General features: G+C 42.6%; 1 protein-coding gene across 1 annotated transcript in view; it reads right to left on the bottom strand.

The window, feature by feature from the left end:
• LOC124613599 (endothelin-converting enzyme-like 1) overlaps positions 1-25,764 on the bottom strand; it is a 326,983-nt gene that overhangs the window by 90,899 nt on the left and 210,320 nt on the right. Inside the window, exons 7-8 of the mRNA XM_047142314.1 lie at positions 15,094-15,225; positions 4,645-4,740 (exon numbers count right to left, since the gene is read on the bottom strand). Of these exons, the coding sequence (XP_046998270.1) occupies positions 4,645-4,740; positions 15,094-15,225 (228 nt within the window). The remainder of the gene's footprint in view (positions 1-4,644; positions 4,741-15,093; positions 15,226-25,764) is intronic.

The raw sequence follows: 25,764 nt of genomic DNA, 5'->3' as shown, positions 1-25,764 counted from the left end.
AAAGTGAACAATACTCTGGTATGCATTAAGACTGAACATTTCTTCCGGCTATTGTTTGCTTTTTAATAGAGTGCATTAAGAGAGAGGAAACATTCAGATTTCCTGTGGAATAATTTGAATTCTTGTCGTTTGGCCAATGAGTCACGCACTCTAGCGTCTGCTGGAAGGCCACTCGAGACTTTGGTAATTATTGTAAGCGATGCCGATCAGAGTCACCGCTGATACAAGCCTATTGATCTACTGTGATGTTAGCAACCACCAATGTCTGCCATCTCACGCGTACTTCGTATAAAGTCAGATGATGCCTGCACAATGCCTCTCTATCAGTATTCTGTTTGCCTCAAAGTAATCCGTATTCAGTTGCAAATTCCACACTTCATTGTTTTTAATAATAATAATAATAATAATAATAATCTCATGTTCTGACTGACTGACTCATTGACTCACCGACTCAAAATCGCCAAGCTCAAACCACTAAGGATTTGAAATTTGGAGAGGGTATCGATCTTATACCGTAAGAGCCTGTGAAAAGGGGATGTTTCGAAATTACACTCCCAAGGGGTGAAACAGGAGATGAAAGATTTTTTAAAAATTAGTCGCTCTTCAGGCAGTTTTGAAGCTAGTCTTACAAAAATTGGTATTTGGTTTCTGGGGCAGAAGAAAGGAATAGGTCTTCCATCATTTTTGGAAATTTAACTCGTATGGGAGTGAAAGTTTTTAAATATAAATCATTATGAAAGAATTACTAAAGAATTTTTAAAGCTAAATCTATGAATACTGGTATTTGACTTACAGATTATAAATAAAAATAAGTGATTCTGTGTTTTTGTAAATTCAACACCTAAGGGGGTGCAAAAAAGGACAAAACGTTTTATGACAATATTTCATTGTGAAAAGCTAAATCCATGAAAATTTCAGTTTAATTCTTCGCTGGAAATAAAAAAAATAGGTATTTCACTGTTTTTCGAAATTCAACCCTTATGGGCATGAAATAGGGGATGATAAGTTTTATATGAATATTTCATTACGCAAGCATTTCTGGAGCTAAATCTACGAAAATATGTATTTGGCTTCCCTGTTAGAAACAAAAAGATAAGTATTTAACTTTTTTCTAAATTCAGCCTCTAAGGGGGTGAAACAGGGCCACACTGATTCATCGACTCATCATTTCCCAGCTCGCTAAGGATATAAATTTGAAATTTGGAGATGGTGGGATATTATACTGTAAGCATCGTTTAAGAAAGATTGTTAGAAATTGAACTCCTAAGGGGGTGAAATAGGGGATGAAAGGCTTTTTGAAAGTATGTCGCTCTTAATACAATTCCGAAGCCAGAACTACGAAGATTGGTATTTTGTTCCTCTGCCAGAAATAAAAAAGATACGTGTTTCAGCATTTTTATAAATTAAACCCTTAAGGGTGTAAAACTGTAGGTGAAAGATTTTTTGAAATAAAACATTATTAAGGAATTACTAAAACACTTTTGAAGCTACATCTATGAAAATTGGCATTTGACTTCTCGATTAGAACTAAAAAGATACGTGTTTTAGTTTTTGGAAATTCACCACGCAAGGCAATTAAATAGGGGATAAAAAGTTTTATTAAAGGATTAATTATGAAAATATTTTCAAACCTAAATCTATGAAAATTTGTATTTAGCTTTTCTGTAAGAAATAAAAAAAATATGTATTTCACTGTTTTCGGAAATTCAGCCCCTAAGGAGGTGGAACGCTGGATGAAAATTTGTAAGAAAATATTTTGTTATATTAAAAAAATTTTAAAGCTGTGTAAATTAGTGTTTCACTTTTTGGTTAGATACAAAGAAATCTGTGACTGGAGGTGACACTTTCTATGGAAATATTACAACAAGAACGCAAAAGGTATGATTAACAAAAACCGTGGACTCAAGTTACAAGAATCGCTTTTTGGTCATAAGTACATTCGGAAAAGACCATGCTTCTGTGGCATTAATTAACGTGAAAAGTTTATAAGGTGTTTCAATTTGTGAATAATATAAAAATTGGATGAAAAAAATTAAAAAATAATCTGTGCAGACCATACAATCTAGCCGATCAAAGCAGCAGGCGCTAAGCTAGTATATACTATTGTAATTATTATTGCTGTTGTTGTTGTTGTTGATATCAACCCACTGAGGTGTGGAATTTGCACGGAATCTATCTCTTAAAGCAGTTATACACGTATAATGGGCTTTCACCTTCATTTACAGGAATTTTAAGCATGTATAGACAATTATGTTTATTGATTTACAGCTGTCTATATCGTATTACATGAGCTATGTCATTCCAGAACGGCATCTACCGCTCCGTGCCAAAGCACGCACCGTAAGGCAACTGCTCCGAGGGTTTCACACTGATTTTCGGTTCAGGACTGGAGTTCCGTCTCTGCAACCCTCCTACCAGTAAAGTTTCCGGACTTTGGCCGCCGCAAAACTTCATCTCTACAGCAGCAGACGTTGTCCTGCCACCCTTGCGGCTAGGATTCTGTTTTGAGAAACTATCGTGCGTAGCACTCAGACACCACTATTAGACAACTGAGCAACGACGAAAACGTTTTACGGATATTCCGAAGTGACTGGTGGTTGCTACATTTGTAATCTTTACAAGAGGGACTCGTAATCCGTGGTGTACACCAGCGGGTGAGTGGTGGTGGTAAATGGTAAAACAGAAAAACGGAGCCCGCATCATCTGGGAAAAGTATGAGATTTCAGCCAGTACCATTCGGTAAGTCACTAATACGTAACATGAATATTAGCGATATCATTAGAGTTTCCAGATACCTATAGGTAATTTTCCGTCTGACGTAAATAACTGCGTTCTAATTATCGACCAAATTTTAATCCATTCGCAAACCATTCCGACACAGTGTGACGTCGGTGTGAGACTGAATTTTTTCAAGTCTAGATATGCCTTTCGAATTGGTTACCACAATTAATGGTAAATCGGATATCGTTTGGCAACTGTAGTGCAAGCTAAGTATCGGATAGTCGTCTTTTAGGAAATGCATGTTGGCTTCTACGGACGCTGTCGTTTTCTGCAACGTGTATTATTTTCCAGTGAGTTGTATGTAGCAGATGACCATAATCTTCTTATATAGGTGGAGATTTAAAGCACCTTGCGCGCATGGTACAATACGGAGGAACTCTTACGCTGTACTTCAAACATCAGTGTATCGCCAGTTCAGACTAAGTGTATCGTTAACAGAATAAAAGTAACTTAAGCGCCATATTAATAAATTGTATTCGAACTTTCCCTCGTATTGTGGCTACAGTTCATTCCCGTTGGAGTAACTGACGCTAGTCATCAGTATCTTCTCGCTGGAGATTATTTTATATGGATGTCTTGTTTCTCTCTGGCGCACATTAAGCATCTGCTCATGTCACACTGTCACAACAGACAATGAACTCGTTTCTACATTTGTACTCAGCTATGGATCATGAACGAAAAATGCGACCGCCGATTTATGTTTGATGCAAAGCAAAATCCTCGAATTCACATCAACGTCGGTATCAGTCGACTAAATTTCATGTCGCTGTTGTTAAACGCTGCAACACAGTTTTAGACACAGCTCTAGTAAGTCGTGCCCAAATAGTTTTTCATCTGTGTGTGATGTTTGGAAATTTCCTCTAAAATTCTGCGAGCTTATTTTCTCAGCGTTCGTTAAACGAGGCAAAACTGCATATATTGTGTTAATAATATGTTAACAGAATATGGCTGTAGTGGCCAAATAAACGCGTTGCATTAAACATGTCTGAATTGACAAAATGTTTTCCCCTCTTTCAGTATTATTTATGCCAACATCCTGAACCGGCGAGATGTGTAACGTTCCGGAGAAAAGGCTGAACCAAGCACACACGCTGGCTAACGACAGCTGCTGTGGTTCCGGCAAGCCAGAATGTGGTTTTTGAGTGGTTCATCAAGTTCACTTTGTGGCTGATACCAGTATGAGAAGATGTACAGATGTGTTAGAACATGATTGCGCATCGATGAATCAGAATGTTCCAAAGAGCGTTTAGAAAGCTACAAATGAAGCTTACAATCAAAGTATATGAAATCATCTATATCGTTATAATGTTAAATTACACCCTTCGATTCTCCTTAGCCATTTTTCAGTCACATTTTGTCACATGACTATGCTGAAATTCTTGTTTCGTAACTTTGTTTTCAATTGTTAGTGAAGTGTCTCACTTTCAGAAATTTAAGTATATCAAGATTACCAGTAGATTCTCTAGGTATATTTCATGAGTGCACGCTATTGGTGTGACCGTACAACATTCACAGGCACTATAAGGTCACCAGGATAATTCGACCGTCGCGCTGTCTAGATCCTTCAGAATGTGGTGATGGAGAACGACACTAAGAACATGCAGTCGGCAGCAAAGATGAGTGGTGGTAAATATCATATTCTTAACTGTCCTATAAATGACTATAAAGTATCTAATAGGCGTCACATGGTGGGAAGTCATCGACCTTTGAGAGCCACTCGCTTATTCCAAGTTGTAAACCAACAGATAGCATCATCTGTTGAGATAGACTCTATGGATACTAATCAGCCATGATTTGTGTTTGTGCAGCTGTCTGTCACTATAGCTGCACTGGTGCATAAAGTGCACACAGTGAAATACTCACGAATCCGTATCGGGTCTGCAGCTGCGTCAGGTTGCAGGCGACTGGTGTGCTCCGTTGCAGGGCGCTGTTCGCCAGTTCCTTCTCACGTGGGTACAGCTGTAACAGGTCGTACAACGCTTCTTGTAGTGCCACTATTCTTCATTCATTATAATGTTACACATTTTCAATACAACGTACTATATTTCAAACATTTAGTTTTTTCCAGGCAAGTGCTTGGTGTTAACTTTTATTTTAAATATTTACTTTTTTAATTATTTTTTTCTACATACCTGCTGCCGCAGTTGACGGAGAATGTACAACGCAGATGTTTAGCTATAGTAAAGAAAGGGCTCAGGGCTGTCGTAATTCGTGATCAGTATTTATTTTATTATTGCTTTATTCTTCACAATTATAATATGTTATCTACGTAGTTAATATTGCTCTTACAAACCATACGTTCGTGTACAATTAGTTCTGTGTGTAACTGTTATTACTACTTGCTACGATCTAGTACTAGAAAACAAAAAAAACGAAAAACACAAAAAGAACTATTTACTTCTATCACTAGACTTCTTTGATTTGTTTATTCATTAGTGCCAAAGTTTCCTTGCAGATGTATACGTCTAAGCTGCTGAAGGTCACATTCCAGAACTGAAACCGCCCTCCAGCTAGCCCTGTCAACAGCCACGTTCTGCTGGATCACACGCGCACAGGACGGCACGTCGGCAGCGTTTCCACTGCGGCGATCGATTCCACGATTCCATTTCATCATCTCAGAATCCACACTTTTGCAAACGCTCCCATCAACGTGAAGGGCAGTTTAGATGATAGCCGTTTGCTTCATTAGTCGCGACCCTCATTTTGTTTTCTCTTCGTCGGAACGAGGTCCTGGCTAGCAGAGGAGGATGCTGACGTGGGAGTCAGTGTCCAGAGCAGCTCTCCTTAATATTCTTGGATACATCGGCTGCAGTATCTTCCAGGCTGGCCAGTTGGCCTCGTTCCTCAATGTTGTTTTGAGATCCAGCGTCCTTAATACATGACGACAATGACCCGCTGTGTCTTCGGAGATCCCACAGTCACACAACGTATCCATTGGAGGTTCCGTACTGCCACAGGCGTCAGCACCGTTTACCTCCATTTTAATAACATTGAGATACTAGCATACGGGCCGTGACAAAGCAAACAAACATGCGAGTAAAAGAGTTTTTAGTGTCTCACTAGAACAGAAAGAAATTCATATGTTCGTATGTTCTTTCATGTGTATCGAAATGGTCTTATTGATTTCACCACTGTTGTAAAATGCGACATAATTTCGTTTATTATACTGGCCTCAACTGTGAGTACCCTTCGTACTCACGTTTGACCGCTAGTATGTGAGAAAGGAATATTTGTGTAACAGTAAATTTGAAAATCTCAGCTGTAAGCGATATCGCGAGTCACGACACCACGCTGGAACTAGTGCAGTAAAACTACAGACGAAGATTTCTGAGAGTAAAGGATTGGAATGTAGTGTATAATGAAGCTCTTTCTGGCTCACTCGTGCTGATGGCCTAACGGACGATATGTCAGTCTTATGGCATAACGTAGACAATCTCGGACCAAAAGTCAAAACATTTTATACGTATTTCTACATGTCCGCCTGACAAGACGCCAAACAAAAGGAGACCGTGTAAGGGAGACGGGAAGGACAATTTTAAGTAGCAACTTGGCTTGATACACCTTGAAGGTAAATCTTTAGCTCCGCAGATATCTGTCGGTAGCTAGGAGAGAGGCTGGATCAATATCTGTAAAAGTTACATGAAAAGCTCTTAGTGCAATGGATAGTATAATCAGATCTTTCTTCTGTCCGTCTTATGATCGGTGTATTGCGGACCGCTATGACTTACACCAAACTTTCTCGATTATTGGTTGGATAGGAAATCATTACATGTTTCAAAATACACTTTACCGTAATTTCCCTTCTTCTTGTCAGAGTTTTCCAGCCGTTCTTTAACCCGTCGATTGTGCGGACGACCTCCTTATTTTGTATCAGTCTATATAATTTTCAGCAGTCTTCTGCAACAACTTATCTCGAACGTATTGATTCTCTCTTTCCCAGTTTTCCCACCGTCCCGGTTCACTTTCATACAAAGCTAAGCTACATTCATATATTCTCAGAAACTTCTTCCTCGCATTAAAGATTATGTTTGACATCCGAGAAAACTCTGAATATAATTGAATCGTGTTTTCTCAGATGAAATATACATTCGTAGAGTGAATGGCAACTAATCACGGAAATCATCGATTCTGGCCCCAGAAGTACTAAATGGGGAAAAGAAAGACGTGTATTCCAACGAGACAGCTTGTAATAAATACGAAATTGTTATTCCGCAGTTTCTATCGTGGTCCTATCTTCACAACAATGGGAAGTAATAGTAATCACTAGTTCTTACATTTTTGTGAAAACCATCCAGTTAGTGCAATCAGAAAATAGTAATAAGCATCTGACAGCTTTGAAGTAGGCTTGTTATTCGAGTGCAGAACGGCATAGAAATGGTCTGAAAGTCGTTCTATGGTGCCTCTACTGCGGAATGAACGTACAGATCTAGTCCTCCACTTCAGTTCTATCAGGTTTCCGCCATCTTTTCATTCTAACGGAAGTCTAATGTGTCAACTAGATTTCCAGTTGGTTTTGCTTCTAAGTATTTCGTACGAGCTACTCTGTATTGTTCCATGTCTTTACGTAATACAATATATTATCAGTACGCATTTTGTGAGAAAAATGTATGATGGTTATCTTTATGTATCTCGATAGTTTTAGCGGTTGAGAGTATTGTCTGGAAAAGTCAAGCATCTGAAGTGGATTCCTTCGAACTAGGAGGGGGGGGGGGGAGGGAGGGGGGAGTTGGAGGGGGGAGGGGGAGGGAGATGTTTCAAATGGCTCTGAATACTATGGGACTTAACATCTGAGGTCATCAGTCCCCTAGAACGTAGAACTACTTAAACCTAACTAACCTAAGGACATGACACACATCCATGCCCGAGGCAGGATTCGAACCTGCGACCGTAGCGGTCACGAGGTTCCAGATTGTAGCGCCTAGAACCGCACGGCCATTCCGGCTGGCCAGCGAGGGGGGGGGGGGGGGAGGGAGAGGAAGGTGGTAAGGCACTGGTCTCGCTTTGAGCTAGTTCCCCTAAATTCATTAAGAAATACCAGGACGGTTCCTTTGGAAAAGGCACAGACGATTTTCTTCGCATTCCATTTGTAATTTCAGGTAGGACTAACAGCCTGAACATCGAAGTGACTAACGCCAAATTTTCTCCCTATCCGATGCTCAGTCTTCATATGTGGGAAATTTTGAGGGATTTAATCAATTTACCTACTTGCGAAAAGCATCCATACTCAGTCAGACGATTGAGTGTTTAGTATACAGTTTGATGATAATTTTCTCTATTTGAGAGAGGTCCCATGAAAAACTAGTGATCGTGATACGGAAACATTTGTACGAACATGAAGAAGTGAAATAACGAACGCCGGCCTGAGTGTCCGTGCCGTTCTAGGCGCTCCAGTCTGGAACCGAGCGACCGCTACGCTCGCAGGTTCGAATCCTGCCTCGGGCATGGATATGTGTGATGTCCTTAGGTTAGTTAGGTTTAATTAGTTCTACGTTCTAGGTGACTGATGACCTCAGAAGTTAAGTCGCACAGTTCTCAGAGCCATTTGAACCATTTGAAATAACGAACAAACAACTGAAAGAAACACATTTTCATTTTCACGTAAGAGGATAACAATTCTCAATTGCGTACCATGTTTACGTTCCAGGTTACAAACGTTGCTCAGTTTGACGACCATCTGCATCCAGACAGCCAGGAAGTATGTATGGGTACCATTTCACAGTTGTTCACAGCTCTTTCCGAACAGTGGACCATGGAATGTGCAGCTGTCGTGACACAGCTCGTGCGTTGCTTGCAGATCGCACATTGCGTCCAGCGTTCTCAGCCACGGCGACAGTCACTTCAACAACTTGCACCGCAATTGGCCGTCGGCCTCCTTCAGAATCAATTCCCAAATAGCCAGTTAGTTCAAACTTCCGTACCACGTTCTTCAACACCGGTGCGGAAAGAGGACTTCTCCATATTCCTTTAATGCGTCGCGAAGAGCGACAGTACTATTGCCGTTGTTTTGATGAAACAGTTTTACACGTGAAGTAATGCTCTCCTTGTCCAGAACCGTGCTGACTGTGTGGAACTGTAGCGCATACTGATGCTTGCGTTTCAAACATATAACGTGGTAGCAGTAGCGGCGCCTAATGGGAAGTCGTGACACCACTAACAACAGAAATCCTGCAGCAGATAGTCTGAACATCAACTCTATAAAATTAAGTACCCATACGGTAAACAGTTTTTCGTCTATTATGGATCAAGTAATGAAAGTATAATCATAACCATCTTGTACAACGATCCTAATTATGCAAAAAGGTGAAATCGTATTGTATGAGATAATTACCAATGCAATCGTACTATATTATATAATTGTCATTAACGCAATTAAATATCAATCATAGAAGCGTATTCCACGGAATATATCAGTTGTTAAAGCCCCGGGGTGAAATCTGCTAACGAGATAATGTCTTCTTTTTCTTTCCTGCGCCAATTTCTCATCTGCATATCGGAGCCATTTCTGAGTAAGTTCTGCACATTTTACGCAGACAGCAGTGATGACAGAGAGAGAGAGAGAGAGAGAGAGAGAGAGAGAGAGAGACAGACAGATCAGTGGTTTCGGATTACTTCTGAAGAAGTCTCCATAAAGTTAATCACTGAGGTTACAATACTGAACTCCGTCTGCGAAGAAATATTTTCGTGAAATTTGAAGTAATGTGGGATGCTGAGTTACCCGCAAAGAGTCAAGTACTTTGTTTCGCATATGGTTCATTTCTTTCCACTTTATTTTCTACATCAGTGTTACTTGGGTATTATTTTTTCTCATTAGACATGTCTCTATGTGACGCAATAAAATGAGATAATTCGTCAGTAGAAGACCATCAGAAACGGAATCATATTCAGGCTTGGCCAACAGTGCGAGGAGATTAGTGTTCAACGTCCCGTCGACAACTATGTCATAGACGAAGCACAAGCTTGAAATGTGTAAGGATGGAGAAGGAAAGCGACCGTGGCGTTTCGAGGGAACCATCTCGCCATTTGCCTTAAGCTATTTAGGGAAATCACGGGAAACCTTAATCCGTCCTCCCGAATGCCAGTCCAGTGTCCTAACCACTGCGCCAGCCCGCTCGGTGCTTGACTAGCATTCGCCATTTCAAAACAGTCAGATTTCCTCACGCCGCAGAATGGCCTAAATGTAAATCGAGAGATGTTATATTCGCCTTCTGACTGTGAACTGTGTAAACTCTATATCTACTGTACGTTTTCGAACCACTTGTATACCTTATGGTAGCTAAGTAAGTAGATCAGTTAGAATCGTATCGGATAACCTCACTGAATTAACGAACATTGATGTATTTTTCAACAGATGACATAACCTTGCTATTTTTAGTGCTGGACTACTATTAATTTGATATGTGTTTGATTTCTGGAGTGAAATAATTTATCGTCATCCGATTCCCAGTGCTATATCGATGTAAATAATTAGTTGGACTCTTTTCAAATCACGTCCAATACAGTTTTTTTTTTAAATAATCAGCAACCAGTTGCACAATAGAAATTTTATTTTCTTAACCGGTTTTAGGCATTCTGTGATCTTCTTCAGAAGGCTGTACAAAAAAATATGCTACAAATAAATGAAAGTCAGATAAGAGTATTAAAATTTAAGAACGAAAGTTTAAAAAAATTTAGAAATTTATAGATGAAAAACGCTACACATTTTATAACTATCGCATTATTTGCGAGTATAAAAAAATAAGAGGCGTGCAGCACATGGTCATTCTAAAGAAACAGAAGAACAATATTTAATACAATAATGAATTGCTTAATGTAAAAACAGATCATAACTGCGTACGTGTGTTTTATAGTTCCTGTACAAAAGTGGTATGAGGCTGCGAAACAAGAAATGCAGACAACATGGGAGAAGTGGAGGTAATCAGTTAATGACGCGCATATCTTGAGATTCGTCTCGGGGTGGGGTAAAAGAACGATAAAACAATAAAACAAAACCTTACACAGCTATTGATGTCATAAGGCTTAAACAAAAATCTAGTGCCCGTGACTTTGGGCAACTTTCGTCAAGTTGTGCGAAGTTTCACTGCCCTCTTATCTTGCACACCACAGCTCAGTGGACAGTACACAGATAAATCACGCGCCTGCATTACTCTAATATAAACAGGTAGCTTCAATTGCAGAACGGTGAAACATTGCTAACATAGTCATGAAATCTTCCTAAAATTTCAATCTGTGTTTTTTACAATTTCCTACCATAAGTTAAATTAAAGGCCACGAGAACAAACAAACATTTTTGGAAGTTGTGGCGTCTTGAACGAAATGTAAGTTACGCATTGTTTTGTGAGCTATGTGGCAACTAGCTGCTGCCGAGGTGTCGACAAGAGTACAGGGCGGTAGATTAGTAGAATGATTTTGTATGTTCTGGCTCACTAGCTCAATTTTATAAAAAAATAAATTTTTTATTTTTCACAAAATAGACCTAGTTATCCAGAACATACAAAATCATTTTACTATCCCTTTCACCTAATAATAATATAATATAATACAATATAAGAGTGTGGTTCATGGTGTGGGTTCCTGTAGGCATGTCCTAGTTCATGAACCACGGGCAACGTATGAGTGGCCAAGTAAGTGGTCCCGACAGTCGGGATACCAGTTACTTCGGAATAAGGCTGGGCATCTCGGACATATTCTGAGTCGTGGTCACCTTTGTGCTCATACGGTAAAGACTACCAAATCCACCGGTTAGTCCCTCAGCCGTTAGGGGTAAAACCCAATGGGACTCGGGGCAAGTAAGGCTAGCAACCTGCTTCCCTGGTACTTTAAATATGATACTGGCAACAATCAGAGCAAAATGCCTCGGACCTTTTGAGGTGAGAGAGTCCCACCGCTAACTGACAAACCAGGGACTCCTAAGATACGACTTGGCAAACAAATGGTAATGAGATGGGGAGCTATTAATATCAATGGGGGCTACTCTGGAAAGAAGGTAGAGCTGGCAGAGGCTGCAAGTAAGATGGGGCTGGACGTTTTAGCTGTTAGTGACATTCGGATAAGGGGAGAGAAAGAAGAGGAAGTGGGAGAATACAAGGTCTACCTGTCAGGAGCCAAAGCAGGAATAGCACAATGGGGTGTAGGGCTTTACATCAGGAAAGAAATGGAACCCAGCGTAGTTGCAATAAGGTATGTAAACGAACGACTTATGTGGATAGATTTGACAGTGTCTAGCAAGAAAATTAGGATTGTGTCAGTATATTCGCATTGTGAAGGGACAGATCAAGATAAGATGGATAGTTTTTATGAGGCACTCAGTGATGTAGTTGTTAGAGTGAAGGACAAGGACAGTGTTCTGTTCATGGGTGATTTTAACGCCAGGATTGGGAATCGAACAGAAGGGTATGAAAAGGTTATGGGTAAATTTGGAGAGGATATGGAGGCCAACAGGAACGGGAAACAACTCTTGGATTTCTGTGCCAGTATGGGCTTAGTAATCACAAACTCCTTTTTTAAACATAAAAACATTCACCGGTGTACTTGGGAAAGCAGGGGAACCAGATCTGTCATTGACTATATAATAACAGATCAGGAATTCAGAAAGGCTGTGAGGGACACACGTGTATTCAGGGGATTCTTTGATGACACTGATCATTATTTAATCTGCAGTGAAATTGGGATTGTGAGGCCGAAAGTGCAGGAGGTCAGGTCTATATGTAGGAGGATAAGAATGGAGAAACTTCAGGATAAGGAAATCAGGCACAAGTACATAATAGCGATCTCAAAAAGGTAACAGTTAGTTGAATGTAGTCAATTACAGCCAGTGGAAAAGGAATGGACAAGGTACAGGGACACAGTACTAGAAGTGGCTAAAGAATGTCTTGGAACAGTAGTGTGTAAAAGTAGGATGAAGCAAACAGCTTGGTGGAATGACACAGTCAAGGCAGCCTGTAAAAGGGAAAAGAAGGCGTATCAAAAATGGCTACATACTAGAACTCAGGTAGACAGAGAAAGTTATGTTGTAGAAAGAAACAAAGCCAAACAGATAATTGCAGCATCCAAGAAGAAATCTTGGGAAGACTTTGGAAACAGGTTGGAGACTATGGGTCAAGCTGCTGGAAAACCATTCTGGAGTGTAATTAGCAGTCTTCGAAAGGGAGGTAAGAAGGAAATGACAAGTATTTTGGACAGGTCTGGAAAACTGCTGGTGAATCCTGTGGATGCCTTGGGCAGATGGAGGGAATATTTTGAAGAGTTGCTCAATGTAGGTGAAAATACGATCAGTAATGTTTCAGATTTCGAGGTAGAATGGTATAGGACTGATGATGGAAATAGGATCACATTTGAGGAAGTGGAGAAAATGGTCAACAGATTGCAGTGCAATAAAGCAGCTGGGGTGGATGAAATTAAGTCGGAACTCATCAAATACAGTGGAATGTCAGGTCTCAAATGGCTACACAGGATAATTGAAATGGCCTGGGAGTCGGGACGGGTTCCATCAGACTGGACAAAAGCAGTAATCACACCAATATCTAAACATTGAAACAGAAAAGATTTTAACTACTACAGAGGTATCTCTTTAATCAGCGTTGTGGGTAAAAACTTCTCAGGTATCGTTGAAAGGAAAGTGCGAGTATTAGTTGAGGACCAATTGGATGAAAATCAGTGTGGGTTTAGGCCTCTTAGAGGTTGTCAGGACCAGATCTTTAGCTTACGGCAAATAATGTTGAAGTGTTATGAGTGGAACAGGGAATTGTATCTATGCTTTATAGATCTAGAAAAGGCATATGACCGGGTTCCTAGGAGGAAGTTATTGTCTGTTCTACGAGATTATGGAACAGGAGGCAAACTTTTGCAAGCAATTAAAGGTCTTTATGTGGATAGTCAGGCAGCAGCTAGAGTTGGCGGTAAATTGAGTTCATGGTTCAGAGTAGTTTCAGGGGTAAGACAAGGCTGCAACCTGTCTCCACTGTTGTTCATATTATTTATGGATCATATGTTGAAAACAATAGACTGGCTGGGTGTGATTAAGATATGTGAACACAAAATAAGCAGTCTTGCATATGCAGATGACTTAGTTGTGATGGCAGATTCGATTGAAAGTTTGCAGAGTAATATTTCAGAGCTATATCAGAAATGTAAGGACTATGGTATGAAGATTAGCATCTCCAAAACGAAAGGAATGTCAGTGGGAAAGAAATATAAACGGATTGAGTGCCAAAGAGGAGGAACAAAGTTAGAACAGGTGGACGGTTTCAAGTACTTAGGATGCATATTCTCACAGAATGGCAACATAGTGAAATAACTGGAAGCGAGGTGTAGCAAAGCTAATGCAGTGAGCGCTCTGCTACGATCTACTCTCTTCTGCAAGGAGGAAGTCAGTACCAAGACTAAGTTATCTGTGCACCGTTCAATCTTTCGACCATCTTTGTTGTATGGGAGCGAAAGCTGGGTGGATTCAGGTTACCTTATCAACAAGGTTGAGGTTACGGATATGAAAGTGGGTGTCCACAATGAGGAAATCAAAGAAAAACTGGGAATGAACTCTACAGATGTAGCAGTAAGGGCGAGCAGGCTTAAATGGTGGGGTCACGCAATGGAGAAGCAAGGTTACCAAAGAGACTCATGGGTTCAGCAGTAGAGGGTAGGAGGAGTCGGGGCAGACCAAGGAGAAGGTACCTGGATTCGGTTAAGAATGATTTTGAAGTAATAGGTTTAACATCAGAAGAGGCACCAATGTTAGCACTGAATAGGGGATCATGGAGGAATTTCATAAGGGGGACTATGCTCCAGACTGAACGCTGAAAGACATAATCAGTCTTAAATGATGATGATGATGATAATATAATAGTATAATAACTATAATAAAAAACCATTTATTTTACATACATTTCCCATACTTGAATTAATGTAATTAAATAAATTAGGTAATTAACTACTATTTTTAAAAAAGAATTAAAAAAAAAGCATTTTTACATAATTTTATTAGTCCCAAAAATTGTCCTATTTTTGACTTCTGTGAAAAACTCGTTTTTTTTTAAATTATTTTCAAAACAACTTTTTAAAAAAGCATTTTTATAGCTTTTCTTAGTTCCAAAATTTATCCTATTTGTGACTTTTTTGAAAAACGTCTTTTTTAAAAGAATAATTATAAAAAGCCTTTTTTCAACTTTTTCTTAGCCCCAAAATTTGTCTACTTTGTGAAAAATAAAAAATTGTGAGTGTTAACGAACAATTTTTTATTTTTTATAAAATTGAGCTAGTGAGCCAGAACATAGAAAATGATTCTGCTTAGACTGGGGCGCAGGTGGCCGGGGTACGCACCTTGTCGAGCGCCGAGGCGAGCAGCAGTGCGGCGTGCAGCTCTCTGGCCCGCTGCTCGGCCGGCAGCGCCGCCGGCACCAGCTGCTGGAGCACGCGCTCCAGACGAGACAGCCGGCGCTCGTCCGCGCTGTCCTGCTCGCACACACACACACACACACCCGTGTATACAGTTCAGGCTCATTCACTGCTGCACAGCGCAGATACACAGGAATATAAGCTCTCTGGACAATATAATTTATATGATCAAAAGTACATGGACACCCCTATGTGATGTAGAACTGACCACTACAAGTCACGATGCTGGACCCGCCAGTGTAAAAGGATGTCCAGTGTACTGCGTTGTCATTTAAGACGCAATAACACCAGAATGGTTCGGTCAGGAGAGCGTAGTGACTTCGAACATAAACATTTTATTGGAAACCGCCCGAGTAACATATCCATTAGACACATTTCAGCCCCGCCCAAGTCATCTGTTGTTGATGTGATTGTGAAGTGGGAACGTGAAAGAACAACCACAGATAAACCAAGAGCAGGAAGACCTTAAGTACGAACTGTCGAGCTTTGTGGAAGGTGATTCTCTAATATCATATCAAACCCGCGGAAGGAATAACTCGTGCGCTCCGAAGTGCTACGAGCACTCCAGCTAACGTAATGATCGCATGTCTGGAGTTAAAATGAGCGGGGCTTCACATAATTCACATACTTCTGTAGTCTGAGCTAAGCAATGTTCGAGGTGCTGTATAGAAAACGCCACTGCACAGTGGATCTCTGGAAACGAGTAATTTGGAGCGATGAATTACACTGTGCTCTGTGGCAATTCACTAAAAGGGGTTGGATTTGGCGAATGCTTCGACAATGTTACAAGTTTTGCACAGAAACCAATGCACCGCAGTTTTCTTCTCAGCCGAAAACAATGCTACGAATACAAAACGTTACGTATCTATTATTTGAAGTTTCCTGCGCGAGCGCGCCAAGTTTCCGTCACTTCTGACAGATAGCGTAGCTGCAGGACAGTTTCAAAATGGCGTCGGTAGGTGGTGTACGTTTCAAGCAACGTGCCGTCATTGAATTTCTCACTACAGAGAAAGAAACTGTGAGGAATATTCACAAACCCTTGTGCAAAGTCTATGGAGCATCTGCTGTCGACAGAAATACAGTTAGTTGCTGGGCACGGAGGGTGAGGTCATCAAAAGGCGGTTCGACAGAGCTCCACGATTTGCATCTCTCGGGGAGACCATCCACGACTGTCACACCCGACATGTTGCAGCGAGTGATGTTGTCATTCGCGAGGACAGATGCGTTACGACTCGCAGTTAGTGCTGCATCTGTCAATCAGCAAACAAGTTCCCACAGCGAAGCACTGGCTCGACCACCAGGACAAATATTGGTACCGACAGGGCCTACACGCCCTTGTTTCGCACTCTTCGAAGGTCATAGGGCGGGATGGAGATTACTAGGAAAAATAGGGTGTGCAGATAAAACACCATTCTTTTCTGTGTGTAATTCTCATTATGTTCAATAAAGAATTGTCGGAGAAAAAATTGCGGTGCGTTACTTTCTGGGCAACCGCCGTACGAGAGGAAACATGGAAGCCTCTGGATCAAAGGTTGTGGCAGGAGGTTAGTGCAGCGGGAGGGAATGAAGTTGAGGATCATGCGGCCATATGGGGGATGACTTGCGTAATTTTCAGGTTGGGGAAGTATCTTTCAGTTTTAATGGGAATTTCGGGGTAAAGAATATTCGTTTATGGCGGGACAGGACAAAGGAATATATCAAGGAAAAGGCTTCATGAGTCATGGGGTTGGAATCCATGCATTGCATGCGCTCGCTGTAGGCGTCATCGAAACGGAGAACCCCTACATTGCTTTACTGGTTGGACTGTGAACGAGAACGACAGTCGTTAATCCAGAGCAACGATTCTGTTAGGTGCTGGTCTACCTCCCTGTCGCGCAAGCACACTGTTTCTTATTACTCTATGCCTCCAGATCTGGAACCACTTTTATTGCAAGCGTTATTATGAAAGACAATGGCCGGCTGCTGTGGCCGAGCGGTTCTAGGCTAGTAAATCTGGAACCGCGCGACTGCTACGGTCGCAGGTTCGAATCCTGCCTCGGGCATGGATGTGTGTGATGTCCTTACGTTAGTTAGCTTTAAGTAGTTGTAAGTTCTAGGGGACTGATGACCTCATAACTTAAGTCCCATAGTGCTCAGAGCCATTTGAACCATTTTTGAGAGACAATACAGATAGACTATGGATCTGGCTATGACATTTCCTTCTAGATTGATAGAGATATTTGAGTCATTGAGAATTATTTAGCAAAACTGCGAAGGACCTGAACTAATACGGCCGGAGACTTTCACGTACTGGGACTGCGGATGTAGTGGAGCGTCGCCGCTCGGTGCCTGCAGGCAAAGAAATAAAGGACAGAGGCAGGGATTCTGTGTGGCGCAGTGAGCCGTACGCGTGTGTGGCCGCCACTGCAGGCAATAAAGTGTGCGGAACTGCTGGCGACCGCAGATGTCGCCACTGCGCTGCCACAGACACACATTCATAATGTACGGCCGCGGCACGTCTTGCGTTGTAGCATTCGTGCGACCTCCTTTTGCGATTTCATAGTAGCATGTTACCGCATTAATTGGACACTTGCGTGATATAATAACTTTTACGATTGTCACACTCTACTTCTTGTTGCCATGTGGAACGTAAACCTACACTGATGAGACAAAAGTAAAGGAATAGCGATATGCACATATACAGTATCGCTTACACAAGTTTAAAAGGGCAGTGCATTGGGGGAGATGTCATTTGTTCCCACGCGATTCATGTGAAAAGGTTTCCGACGTGATTATTGCTGCACGAGAGGAATTAACAGACTTTAAACGCGGAATAGTACATGCAGCTAGACGCATGGGACTTCCTGTGGTGTCACCGCCAGACACCACACTTGCTAGGTGGTAGTTTTAAATCGGCCGCGGTCCATTAGTACATGTCGGACCCGCGTGTCGCCACTGTGTGATCGCAAACCGAGCGCCACTACAAGGCAGGTCTCGAGAGACTGACTAACACTCGCCCCAGTTGTACGCATGACGTAGCTAGCGACTATACTGACGAAACCCCGCTCCTTTGCCGAGCCAATAGTTAGAATAGCCTTCAGCTAAGTCAATGGCTACGACCTAGCAAGGCGCCATTAGTAACATTGCATGTATCTAAAGAGTCTCACTTGTATCGCCACAATCTCCAGATGTACCAAAAGGATGGATTAAAGTTAAGTATTTCAGAAGCTGCGTACTTTTCTTTATAGCATTCATTACGTATCCTGTTTCAGACCTCACGCCCATCTGCGTGAGCGTAGCGCGTGCTTTTCGGCTTCCTCTCATTGTGTCTAGGCTGTCTTGTCTAGACACAACACTTCCTACTTCGGAAATGCCTAGAGAGTTCAATATTCCGAGATCCACAGAGTCACCACGGACAACGCAGTGGCCAACGGCTTTTACTTAACGACCGAAAGCAGCGACGTTTGCGTAGAGTTGTCAGTGCTAACAAACAAGCTGTTAGGACATTGTGGCGAAATTTGGCGTTAATGGGCTACGGTAGCTGATGACTGACGTCAGTGCCTTTCATAACAACATGACATTGCCTGCACCGCCTTTCTTGGGCTCGTGAGCAAATTGGTTGGATCCTATACGACTGGATAATCTTGGTGAGGTCAGACGAATTTCAGTTGGTAAGAGTTCATGGCAGGGCTAAAATGTGGCCCACGCCCCACGAAACCATGTACCTAAGTTGTCAACAAGTCACTGTGCAAGCTAGTGGTGGCTCCATAATGGTGTGGGCGGTGTTTACATGGAATGGACTCGTTTCTTTGGTCCAGCTGGACCGATCATTGACTGGAAATGGTTACGTTCGGCTACCTGGAGACAATTTGCTGCCATTGATGGACACCATGTTCCCAAACAATCATGGAATTCGTATGGATGACAATACGCCATGTCACCGGACCACAACTGCTCACGACTGGTTTGAACAGCATTCTGGACAGTTTGAGCAAGTGATTTGGCCACCCAGATCACCCGATATGAAGCCATGGGACATTTATGGAACATAGACGAGAGGGCAGTTCGTGCACAACATCTTGCACCGGCAATACTTTCGCAATTATGGAAGGTTATACATGCAGCATGGCTCCATATTTCTGCACGGGACTTGCAACAACTTGTAGAGTCCATGCCACGTTGAGTTGTTGCACCAAGTTTGGTAAAACAAGTTCAACAAGGTGTTAGGAGCTATCCCACGACTTCTGTCTCCTCTCTTATTCAACATCCTGTTTTTGCCGTACTGCCACCTCGTTATGTTACACTACTGGCCATAAAATTGCTAAACCACGAAGATGACGTGCTAAAGACGCGAAATTTAACCGACAGGAAGAACATGCTGTGATATGCAAATGATTAGCTTTTCAGAGCATTCACACAAGGTTGGCGCCGGTGGCGACACCTACAACGTGCTGACATGACGAAAGTTTCCAACCGATTTCTCATATACAAACAGCAGTTGACCGATGTTGCCTGGTGAAACGTTCTTGTGATGCCTCGTGTAAGGAGGAAAAATGCGTACCATCACGTTTCCGACTTTGATAAAGGTCGGATTGTAGACTATCGCGATTGTGGTTTATCGTATCGCAACATTGCTGCTCGCGTTGGTCGAGATCCAATGACTGTTAGCAGAATATGGAATCGGTGGGTTCAATAGGGTAATACGGAACGCCGTGCTGGATCCCAACGGCCTCGTATCACCAGCAGCCGAGATGACAGGCAACTTATCCCCATGGCTGTAACGGATCGTGCAGCCACGTCTCTATCCCTGAGTCGACAGATGCGGACATTTGCAAGACAACAACCATCTGCACGAAAAGTTCGACGACGTTTGCAGCAGCATGGACTATCAGCTCGGAGACCATGGCTGCGGTTACCCTTGACGCTGCATCACAGACAGGAGCGCCTACGATGGTGTACTCAACGACGAACCTAGGTGCAAGAATGGCAAAACGTCATTTTTTCGGATGAATCCAGGTTCTGTTTACAGCATTATGATGGTCGCATCCGTGTTTGGCGACATCGCGGTGAACGCACATTGGAAGCGTGTATTCGTCATCGCCATACTGGCGTATCACCCGGCTTGATAGTATGGGGTGCCATTGGTTACACGTCTCGGTCAGCCCTTGTTCGCATTGACGGCACTTTGAACAGTGGACGTTACATTTCAGATGTGTTACCACCCGTGGCCCTACCCTTCATTCGATCCCTTTGAAACCCTACATTTCAGCAGGATAATGCACGACCGCATGTTGCAGGTCCTGTACGGGCCTTTCTGGATACAGAAAATCTTCGACTGCTGCCCTGGCCAGCACATTCTCCAGATCTCTCACCAATTGAAAACGTCTGGTCAATGGTGGCCGAGCAACTGGCTCGTCACAATATGTCAGTCACTTCTCTTGATGAACTGTGGAATCGTGTTGAAGCTGAATGGGCAGCTGTATCTTTACTCGCCATCCAAGCTCTGTTTGACTCAATGCCCAGGCGTATCAAGGCCGTTATTGCGGCCAGAGGTGGTTGTTCTGTGCACTGATTTCTCAGGACCTATGCACCCAAATTGCGTGAAAATGTAATCACACGTCAGTTCTAGTATAATATATTTGTCCAATGAATACCCGTTTATCATCTGCATTTCTTCTGTATGTAGCAATTTTATTGGCCAGTAGTGTAGTTTCAATTACTTGTGTCACCGAGGTGCTGCTTTGCTTGCCCGTGAGCGGCAGCAGCAGCGCTTATCGATATAAGCCCTGCCGTATTATCTTTGCGGGACTGCTATTACTTCCCGGTCGTCGTGTGTCGAGCAGTGGGTTGGAACGTTCCAGCAGTGAGTCCGGATCTGCTGTTGAGTTGGGAGGCGCTAGGAGTGCAGTTCGGACGTGGCTTAGGACGCAGAAGTTCAGTCGGAGTGCGGCTGCAGTGAGGTCCGGACAGCCACCACTCGCCAGACGGTTGCCGATACATCTCACTCGAGTGCGAACCACCTTCGTTGGTGATCGTTCGGTCGTCTTGTCGGACGACGTGTATGTGGGCCGGCGATCGCTTATGGGTTGCCTGCGTGTGCCGACTCGTGATTCGTCCTTGTTATTGCAGAGTCGCTGCCGTGAGTATTGTCTAGTCCTTCGTTCAAGTGTTCGTGAAATTGTGTGTAGCTTGTGATGTCGACTGCTCAGTTATTTTAGTGCTGTCTCCGTGCTGATGTGTGGCAGTCGGTCGGTTGGTGTGGATAAGCTAGGAAATCTCCGCGCGGCGCAGTGGGTCGGGCCCGCTGGCAGTCTCTACGCAGTGTCGGAGTGTATGGGAGCTGTTTCGATTGCTATGAGGTTCGTGGCTCACCGGCCCAGGGCATCAAAGTTGAGTGGTTATTTAATTACCGAAGCCAGTCTGTTCACATTGTGCCATTGGTTTTCATGGATGGCTGTTAGGGGTATTCCCATGAGTAAGAGCGAGTGTTCAAGTTGGCGAAAGTTTGGCCACCATCCAGTGGAGTTTATCTGTATTTTGGTTATTTGAAGTCCAAGTGCACCAGCGGAATTTTCTGCCTTGTGGCCGTTAGCGTTCCGGCAACCTGCCCTGGCCGCAAATGTTAAATTCAGGCAGTGTCCTTTCCTCACCGTGTTGTCGCTGTCCAACACGTTTGTGTAGTTTTGACAGCTTATGCATACCTCGTTGTGGGCGGCTACGCCTTTTACGTTTTGGCTTTGGAGTTCTTTATGTACTGGTCGGGTGGTCGGTGAGTCCGTTAACTGTCTGTTGGTTGGGTTGCTGGCGGATCGGATATAGATGGGCTGACTACCTGTCTCCCCTAAGCGAACGTTTATATTTCAAGTGCAGACCGACCCCCGGAAACTTCTGAGCGCCGCTGGCTGTACTGTCTTTTCTTATTGGTGTTTAATTGTGTATTTTAATGGCTCGTAGCCGATGGTTTGAATTTGTATGCGTTTAGTTGGGTTTTAAATAATGCGCCTTCAGCCGCTTTAAAATTGTCAATTATTGCATTGTTCGGGCCTTCAGCCTCATTTAAAATATTTTTTTGGATAAAGCTTTGGGCCTTCTGCCTTTTGAAAATTTATTGTAGTTGTGTTTTTCAATCATGAGCCTTCAGCCGTCGTACTTGCTAAGTCTTAGATTGTTTAGGCCTTCAGCCTAATTAAAATTTTTTCCTGGATAAAGCTTTGAGACTTCTGCCTTTTGAAAATTTATTGTAGTTGTGTATTTCAATCATGGGCCTTCAGCCGTTTTAAAATTAAAATTCCTTACTTGTCAAGTCTTAGATTGTTTGGGCCGTCAGCCTCATTTGGAACATTATTTAAGGATAAAACCTTGCGCTTTCTGCCTTTTGAAAATTTAAATCATGGGCCTTCAGCCGTTTTAAAAATTAAAGAGGTTGTGTCCTTGAGCCATAAGATTTTGTGACATATTCAGTCTATAGTTAAGCTTGGAAATTTGCGTTGTAATGTTTGGCCAACTAAATGAAGTTACATGTGTTCGAGTGTAGCTGACAGACGCTCATTTTTGGCCGCTTTCCATAATTCCACCTACCTGTTCTGTCCTGCGTATTTAACCAGAAATGTCTTACGTCCTGCGGACAATTTTTCATACTGCAAGAGGCAAGCAAATACGTGTGATTCGTGACATGTCAGTAAAAGGTCGTTTAGAATACAAACGACCGTCGCTATGTGCAGAGATCACGGGAATAGTGGCTCTCATATTTTTTTCATGGTACTCTATATGTTGTTGCAAACCCTGTGTCGTACATGTCTCGTTGCAAAAAAAGTTATTTCTTAATTTAAGGTACGTGACGTGGCTGCACGATCCTGCATGACTGGCCAAACACTATCTCTCCTCTCACGCCTCAGTCGCACGGAGCCGTTGAGATCCTGCGTGGTGTTGAGTACGGCCCTCATGGCCCCCGGGATCCCATATTAGCAAGACAATCGTGGGTTCCCGACCAATGCGAGAAGCAATGTCGTGTAACGAACCTGCTGCTGCCGTATTCCAAATTCTGGTAGGTGATTTGGAAGCGTAACTCGCGACTACATGCTAATCACATATCCAAGCATGCAGTAGACTTCACGTGAATTTGGCGTTCCTCGGATGCTGCCTTCATGGTACTATAATTTTTACACCCAGCAATGCCAAAATTGGCACATATACTAGATATGTCCATAACGATAATAAAGGGAATTTTAAATACGTCACTGGACACTTATTGCTATGTGAAGTACAGACAGTAGTCGTTGGAAAAAATTCAGTGTATTATAAAGCTGTTCAAATTGTAGAAGTTGTCGCTGGTTTCGATTTTTCGCTCGTAAATTTTCCTTAGGCATACATCTTAAACAGTCTATCCAAAGACATTACGAGGTGCTGGAACGTCTTTGTACTGCTAGAAGCAGGCAAATGCTGGAGTAAGGATATGATCCCTCGTCAACGTATCTAACAGAAATATGTGAATGAGTGAATGCATATTAAATCGAAACTGTTATTAACATGTAAGCAATATTATTTGGGTTATGTCTGTGGCTAACTAATTTCGAGAGAAGAAAGGAATATTTCAGTGACAACAGGACAACAGAGATAGTTTTAGTAAGTAATAAGACTACCTCTCGCTGCGACGAGGCAGCTCATCGCCGGGGATACACTACTGGGTGCTCAAAAAGTCTCTCCGCAGTGCCGTACGATTGTTAGCCGCGCGTGCCGTGTGCCGCGGTGAATATACCGAAATGAATCTCAGTGAAATACAAGTTATTAATTTGGTGAATATTCATTTTTACTAACAAATTTTCACATTAAATGTTGAAAGTCTCCCTCTGTTGTTGAATACACAATTCAATTCGTCTAATCATGTTTCCAAACTCAATCTCTAACATTTCTTCTGTAACAGAAGCAGTGAAAGTGGATATTGCAGTTTTCATTTCATCGAAGGATTTTGGACGGTGTTTATAGACAATTGCTTTCGCTGCACCCCAGAAGGCAGAGTCAGGCGGTGTTAGGCCAGGCAATCGGGGAGGCCAAAATCCCTGTGATATTATGTGATCACCAGAAACATCAGCAGGCGGTGACATTGACCCGCGAGCTGGATGCGCGGTTGCACCATCTTGTTGAAAATAACCGTCCAGTATTTCACTTAACACAAGTTCTCCTATGAATTGTTACAGAATATCACTGCATTATAGTTGTGCGTTTAATGTTTCGTTGAAAAATATGGGACCCACAATCAGACGTCTATAAATTGCAATCCAAACTCCTATTTTCACAGAATGAAGTGGTTCCTCATGAATACACAATGGATTTGCAGTACTCCCCATACGAGAATTTTGCGAGTTCATGTACCCGGGCAAATGAAACCACGCCTCATCAATGAAAAACGTTTCATTATGAATATCCCTTCCATTTTGTTGAACGAAATTTTTGAACCATTGACAATAATGCAGTCTCTTGCCATGGTCAGTATTTTTCAGTTCTTGCACGACTGTCACTTTATATGGGAAAAGTTCTAATTTTTTCCTTATAGCTAGGTGGGCCGTTCCGACACTAACATCGATTTCCTGGACGAGTTTTCTCACTGACTTGTTCGAATTCATGGACATTTTATCGGAAATATCGAGAAGTTTAGCCGGCTGCGGTGACCGTGCGGTTCTGGCGCTGCAGTCCGGAACCGCGGGACTGCTACGGTCGCAGGTTCGAATCCTGCCTCGGGCATGGGTGTGTGTGATGTCCTTAGGTTAGTTAGGTTTAAGTAGTTCTAAGTTCTAGGGGACTTATGACCTAAGATGTTAAGTCCCATAGTGCTCAGAGCCATTTGAACCATTTTGAACCAACGGTACTATTGACGCTGGCTGAGATAAACGAAACAGTGGAATGTTGGGAGAGTCCACTTGAAGGGAAGTAACCCAGGCAGGCGAACAATCATAAGGCACTGCGGAGAGACCTTTTTGATCACCCCTTACATACCAAACATCTTTGCTGTGCTGATGCGATACTCGTCTGAGTTAGGCAGCACCATGGCGAAAGGTGAGCGTTTTATGTGGGCCACATGAACGAACACGAAGGGATCCGTGGTATTAACATTCTCTTTTGATTAGACTGAGAGTGAACTACCTAGCGCTCGCGAGCTAAGAAAAAACCATAACGACGATCGAGTGCCGTCGTATACGATGAAAATGTAGGCACCGAAGATTCAGAGAAACCATCGTACCCCGTATCCTGCAAAGAGTCTCAACCACTTTAGCCTTTAATGATGAGTGAGAGGAAAGTAAGCGAATGGTTTATTATGGAAATCGGATACCAAGGCCCGGAAGATAGAAATATGATACTAAGCCATTTTCTCTGATAATTAGGCGTAACAAAGGCTTTGGAATTGCAACCTGGAATACGTTAACATTTCTGTGAAGCTAAACATATCTCAAGAAATAGTAAAACAAAAACTTCGTGGTAGATTGTGTGCAGGACCGAGACTCGAACTCGGGACCTTTGCCTTTCGCGGGCAAGTGCTCTACCAACTCAGCTACCTAAGCACGCTCGCCAGTTACATTGCATACATTCATAATTCTCTTGCTCCTTTTCCCATTCACGGCGGTT

The sequence above is a fragment of the Schistocerca americana genome, chromosome 4 (genome assembly GCF_021461395.2).
Source record: "Schistocerca americana isolate TAMUIC-IGC-003095 chromosome 4, iqSchAmer2.1, whole genome shotgun sequence".
In the NCBI taxonomy this organism is placed as follows: Eukaryota; Metazoa; Arthropoda; class Insecta; order Orthoptera; family Acrididae; genus Schistocerca; species Schistocerca americana.
This window is presented reverse-complemented; position numbering and strand designations above follow the sequence as displayed.